The 6,490-nt window shown below is 45.1% G+C and overlaps 2 protein-coding genes across 2 annotated transcripts in view; both read left to right on the top strand.

Moving 5' to 3' along the window:
• The window catches only part of CSUI_009445 (signal recognition particle domain-containing protein), a 2,484-nt gene extending 1,434 nt beyond the window's left edge, over positions 1 to 1,050 (top strand). Inside the window, exon 3 of the mRNA XM_068069561.1 lies at positions 576 to 1,050. Coding sequence (XP_067918464.1) covers positions 576 to 679 — 104 coding nt within the window. The 3' untranslated portion in view covers positions 680 to 1,050. The remainder of the gene's footprint in view (positions 1 to 575) is intronic.
• Positions 1,051 to 3,408: 2,358 nt separating this feature from the next.
• Positions 3,409 to 6,488, top strand: CSUI_009444 (signal recognition particle domain protein; the record flags this gene model as incomplete). Its single annotated transcript, XM_068069560.1, has 2 exons — positions 3,409 to 4,069; positions 5,338 to 6,488. Coding segments are annotated over 2 exons (1,812 nt in total), but the record flags the coding sequence as incomplete, so codon positions are not given.
• Between the last annotated feature and the right edge of the window lie 2 nt (positions 6,489 to 6,490).

Genomic DNA, 6,490 nt, shown 5'->3' with positions numbered 1-6,490 from the left:
TGCATGCATATATGTGTATGTATCGTAGAGGTGTGTTTTCCATTGACACCCTGTATACATGCATTGTCTCTACCTGATTAGCTAGCTACCTAGCTAGCTATCTGCGTACATCCCATCTAGAGGAAGAATCTTCACTGAGGTCTTTGGTGCTTCTATACACTACCATCGTCCACGCACCGTGTAAAGCGAGAAACGGGTAGACAGACAGAGAGACAGACAGATAGGAAGAAAGATAGATAGACAGAGAGATAGATAGATAGATAAAGAGATGTTGTGAACAGCATTCTCTATAGCAATGCCAACATCTGTATACCATCCTGCCATCTGCGCATGAAGGGAATAGAATAGATGAAAAGAGCACGTCTCGCAGAGATTTGAATGAAAAGCAGAGAAAGACTTATACAGTAAGAGAAAGTCCAAGAGAATTTTTAGTCGTGCATGCACGCAGAGAGAGAGAGCGACAGTAGAGGAGATACTTTCAAAGAAAAGTATCCATCCATGTTCTCGTAGGTGATAAACCTCTAGGAGTAAATGTTCTTTTTGATATCTTCGTTTTGCTGTCTTTCTTTCATCAGCTGGGAAAGAAACGAAGTCGTCTTCTTCTTCTCAGCGCCATTCTCAAGGCTCTCATGACGGTGAGCCTCCGAAGAAAACACGAAGAAGAAAGCGAGGAGATTAGAACCTCTGTCTCTTTGGATCTTTCTCCTTTCTTTCCTCGTTGCTTTCTTTCTTTTCTTTTCCTCTTTTCTTCCCTGTCTTAACATGCTGTCTGAAGAGAAGTAACTGAGCTCAGAATTCCTTCATGTCTGTTTTATCGGTCAGATTTACTGCATCTAGGTGGATAAATGGACTGGCTCCTCTGACCGCGTGAAAAGTGTCTCTTCTTTGGTTCTGAAAAAGACCTCTTCTTTCTTTCTTTCTCTCTTTCTTTCTTTCCTCGGGAGGACAACGTCTTTACACCACCGTCAGGTCTTTTCTACATGGTTCTCTAGCGAGAGAAAGAAAAGAGATCTCTCTGGGGGTGTCTCTTCAATCTCTCTTTGTCACAGCGAAATGCCTGCTCTCTTGCTTGCACCATCGCACGCTATCATGTATTTGAAAGAAAGAGAAAGATAGAACAAAGCCTGATAGAAGGGGGACACGATGATGGGTCTCTCACGGGGAAGCTCTCACGTGATAGAGAGATGATAGGAGATGACAGCCATGTCTACCATGCAGCTAGCTAGCTAACTAGCTCGCTATTCTTTCTGAGTTGAGAAAAAAGAAGAGAAAACCACATTTCCGGAAATACTCATCTTTACCTCCTTTCTTTCTTTCTTTCTTTTCACCCCGAACGGTGTCAACGAATTTCCCTCGTTCAAGTGGACGGCTTTAGCGTAAGACTTTAAGAGAGAGAGAAGAGACGCCTTCTTCTTTTCTGATCCTAGAGATAGGCGAGTGGGTTGATAGAGCAAAAAAAACAAACATGAAGGAAAACCTAAAGAGAGAGAAAGTTACGAACCTCCCTGGGTTCTTCAGTTCTCGGAATGGAAAGTCAGGGGAAGGATCAATCGATCACGCTTTCTCTTCATGTAGTACAAGGGGAGAAGACCTCTTTCTCTGTCTTTCAGTTTCATTCCATTCCTTTTCTTCTTTTTCTTCAATCGAAATCTTCTTGTGGAGAGAGGTTAGATTGTCCGTACATGAGACTGAAAGTGGCGAGAGCACCTAATGACTCCTAAGGATGGATGCCAACCTACGTATCTCTGGAGAAGTTCTCCTCTCCTTCTCTCTCCGTGTCTTCCTCTTTCTCTCTCTCTCTCGGTTTCTATATCTCTATCTCTTTCCCTCTCCGTTTCTATCTGTCTCTCGCGGTTCCTATCTCTCTCTTTCTCTCTTTCCATCGCTCTCTTTCTTTCTCTCGGCGTCTATCTCTCTCTCTCCTTCTCTCGGTGTCTATGTCTTTGGAGTATGGTGGCGTCAACGAGCAGCATGCCTTTTAGAGAGTCCTAGCTAGCAAGCCTATGGCTGGCTGCCTGCCCTGTTATAGCAGTCTACGTAGCTCCGGGGTAGTTGTATCTCCACACAGGATGTACACGCTTTTACAAGAGCGTCTACATAGCAATAGAGAGTCCAGACATCTTAGCGTCTCTTCTCAGCAGTTTAGGAATGCTTATACACAAGAGACAGGAGGCAGTATTCTTTATCAGCAAGTCTAGATTGGACAGCTGACCCCCAACTCATCAACCATAGGCTTGTACGAGCGAAATAAAGGAAAGCTTTTCTACGAGCGATAGGAGAGATACAAGCACAAGCGCCCCTACCCGGAGGAGGAAGGTTCCCTCCTCTTCTCATGATATAGGTTGGTGGCGAGACATCCTCTAGAGTGTCTGTACACTGTATAGAGGTGTCTGTACACTGGAGCTGTAGTGAGAATCTCATCTTGGGAGAAACGAGTAGAAGACGATCAGCTCAGCTAGACGTTTTCTGTAGAGGAGTGCATGCACACTGAGAGGACAACTTCACAGGAGAAAGACAGGAGGGAAATGACACAACTGCTGCTACTAATGCTAGGAGAGAGCGATCTGATAGGGTCTATCTACGGAGACTTGGCTAATGTATGTTGACGGTCTCTTTCTTCGTACTTCATTGAAAGGCACGCGAGAGAAAAGAAGAGTGTATTTCCTTCTGTAAGGTGGATCATCTTCATTTTTCCTCTGTCGCTCTTAACTACTAGAAAGGAAGGGCGCAGAATGTATCAAGTTGAGGAATGCCAGTTGCTGGGGTGTGCATGCAGATGTCTCGCGACTGTGTCATTTGTGTACGAAAGGAGAAGAGACACTCGAAGCCCCATCATCGATCCTATGAGTTGATTCGCTCTCTCCCTTTCTCTCTCTGTCTCCTTTGCACCTTACACACTGTGCCTGTTCTCCATCTTTTTGCCTGTTCCGAGAAATACGACGGAACGCAAAGACGTCTTCAGCATCACCTCCTTCATGCTTTCGAGTCCGATGGAAAGAAGAAGAGAATGAGAGGCCTCTCAAGATCTTCCAGTAGAAACAAGATTACGGAGCAGAATGCACTTCTTTTTCACTTCTTTGATGTACGGTCTTGCGAAGCTGGACAAGAGTTCCTTCGACAGTCTTGCATGCACGGCTCCACGCGCGCTCATCCTCGTCCTGTTTGATCTCTTTCCTCTTCGTTTTCTCCGAAACACGGCGTTGAGACTCCCCTCTCGGTTCGGGTGTACATACACCTGGGGATCCTCACTTTCGACGAGTCAACCTCACATCATGAACAAACCCCTTTTGTATACTCGTGTTTTTCTTTCTCTTCTTCCGACGCTTTTTAACTGTGCAAGTCTTCTCTTTTTCCCCTTCTTTTCTCCGTAATCTTGTCACCCCATTCCCGTCTTCTGTCTTCTTCAAGATGAGAGTCCAGCGGCCACCCCGGTGGCGCGGCACCCCCGCCCCGTCGCCACGATCTCCCGATTGCTCGAAGTCTCCTGAACTTCTTCCTCGAGTTCTCTCATTCCACGGACTGACGAAACGTCACTTCACTTCCATGTCTCCTTTCCTACGATCTTCTTCAAACTCTCTTCTCTCTCAGCTCTCTCCGTTCAGACAGATACACCGTCATCCTTCTCCTTCCTTCTCGTACCCCTCGACTACAAGCAGAAGCAGAGCTCCTATTCCTTCTTCGTCTTCTTCTTTTCATCGTTCGTTAGAATCTCCTTTGTCATGCTCTCGGCCTTCTAACAGAACCTCTTCTCTTCTCTCACTTCCTCGAGAGAAAAGGCGTCTTTTTCACCTCTTCTTTCGAGCCTCTCCTTCCTCTCTCTCGGCTCCTGTCTGTTGTTCTTTGCCGTCACCTTTGCTTCATTCAGCTGAACGTAGGGAGTCTTTCTCAACTGTCTCTGGGACTGCTGAGGAAGAAGGAGCAGGAAAGAAAGTGGAGAAGAGCATCCACCTCACCTCAAGAGCAGAGGAGAAGATGATAGAGGAATTAGAGAGAAGATTACAGGGTGACGGAGGGGGGGGAGGAGTGGCCGTTGATCGACGTGTACAGGGCGAAGTCTTAGCTGTATCAGGTTAGTTAGGAAGCAAGAAAGACCAAGAGAGAGAGGGAGGTGTCTCCATCTTCTTCTTGCCTAATCACGGGGTAGCTGTAGATGAATGCTATATCAGGAGTGTACCTACTAAGATACTGCTTAACATATGAAAACTCATACCGCCATTGCTTGACTGTCTTTTCTACGGCGATATGTTTAGGGGTATCGAGATACATAGATGTCCATGGATCGATAGATAGATGTATAGGTAGGGAGACAGAGAGATAGATATCCTTCAGATTCACAGGTGCATGCACATATACAGACACTTGGTTAATGTGTTGCAGATTGATTCTAGCCCTCTTTCTTCTTTTCACGTCTCTTTCTTGACTCTCTCTCCTTCAATGGCATTATACCAAGAGAAGAAGAAAAACCTCGAGTGCAGAGACACCCTAGGTCGTTTCTCAACAGACTAAAGTCAGATGGCGACGGAGAAGAGAGAGCTCTTCACATTACAGTCTCTTTCTTCTTTCCCCCCTTTCTTTTCATGAGAGAGATCGTGTACAAGGATCTGCAGATCTGTGTGGGTCTACAGGTCTATGTGGTGGTAAGATAACTTGTAGAGTATGCGCGAGGGATCTTGTTCCTTTCATCTTCTTTTCTTCTAAACAGTCGGAGCGACCTCTATGTTTCTTCTTCTTTTTCTCGTGGCAACTACGCATGTCTTCTTCTCATCAAGCGTCTCTTCTCTCTCACCCTCTTTTCCTCCGCCTATCTCTCGTCTTTCTTTTAAGAAATCTTTTCTTTTTGTGTTTCATTGGAGCACTGCTGAAAATTGTCTGCATAGAAAGAACGACACCCCTCACATACTCTACAAGTTATCTTACCACCACATAGACCTGTAGACCCACACCTATCTATCTTTAATCTATCTATCTATCTTTAATCTATCTAGATATGTTCGCTTGTTTTGTTTGTGTATATTCTCTATTGGTAGGTCTATATGTCTGGGTTTGTGTGGTCTTGTGAAGGAGCTAGATCTTTTTGCATGCTGAAATTTATCGATGAGAATGATAGCGACGGATATACCCACTCCCATCTTCACAAACCTACACCTGTAGTTGACTATTTAGGCTACCTACTAAATGTATATATGTATCTATATGGGTATATTTGAAGTATACACGTACATACTCATACATCTGTATACATATCTTTCTTAAGTCTGTATCTCTGTTTCGATATAGATACGTGCCTCTACCCACGGTATAAGAAACGTCTTTGCGCTGGAACTGTCTTTCTTGCAGAAGACTTTATTCTCGCTCGGGGTCTAGGAGAGGCTTCAGTAGGAAATCTAGTGATCTTTTCATCTTCTTCTTCTCCTCCTTCCATGGGGGGTGGCGTGTCTCCTGTCTCCACTGAAGAAAGCATTAGTCAAAATTCTTCATGCATAGGAGTCATCTTTCAACTTCTGACCCAAGATCTAACTGTAATTGGATTGCTTGGTACCCTCCATGATAGATCTTCTTCTTCTGTAGTAAAGCCTTTGGTAGGAGATGTATGCACTCTTCTTGTTGAGAAGGGTGGGAAGGAAGATAAGAGATTCTCTGCAAAGAATTTCCTCGATATCTCTTCTTGTCTCTCGAGTCAAACCTCTTCACCTTCACCTCTGTCTCCACTCTCTTTACTCTCTTTTCTCTCGCCGCTTTCATCCTCCTCCTCTTCTTCTTCTTTCGTATCTTCTTCTTCTTCTTCTGACTGCGCCACCCCAGCTCCCGCAAACGAAAAGCAATGGAATCTTTTTTCTATCTCTCTTTCTTCTTCTTCTTCACCTTCTCCCTCTATCTCTTCTTGTTCTTCTTCCTTCTTCTCTCCTCTTCTCTCGACTGGCTCGGCTGTTTTCGATACACTCTCTCCTCTCCGTGAAGGATCTTCAACTGCCTTTCTTGGTCCTCCAGGCACAGGAAAGACGACTAGCTTGTTGTCTATTATCGCTAGCCATCTCGTGTCTACTTCTTCCTCTCCTCACCTTGGCTCTCCTGCAACGTCCCACCGTGACAATAAGAATGTCTTCTCTTCTATGTCGACACCTTCTCCACTCGATCTAGAGACTTCTTCTTCTTCTCCTCTTCCGTCAGTTATCTTTCTATCTCTTGGTACTTCACTGCCGTCTCTTCAGCGGTGGCTTTATACACTCAAGACCGTCGCTCTTCCTTCTGCTCTTTCAGCTCGGTCTCAACAGTATTCTGTTGGATCCTGCGAAGATTTCGTCAATCTCTCCTCTACGAATGATCGAGACATGCCAGCAGGAAAGAGAGAAAGTCAGCAAAACCGAGATGGTCCTTTATCACATCAAGAGAAAGAAGGTGATATCTCTCCATCCTCAGATCTTGACCGACTTATTCCCTTCAATCTATTGGCCTTGCATGTCCCTTCTTCTTCTTCTTCTTCTGCGGGTCT

The sequence above is a fragment of the Cystoisospora suis genome (genome assembly GCF_002600585.1).
Source record: "Cystoisospora suis strain Wien I chromosome Unknown contig_5640, whole genome shotgun sequence".
NCBI classification, from domain to species: domain Eukaryota; phylum Apicomplexa; class Conoidasida; order Eucoccidiorida; family Sarcocystidae; genus Cystoisospora; species Cystoisospora suis.
This window is presented reverse-complemented; position numbering and strand designations above follow the sequence as displayed.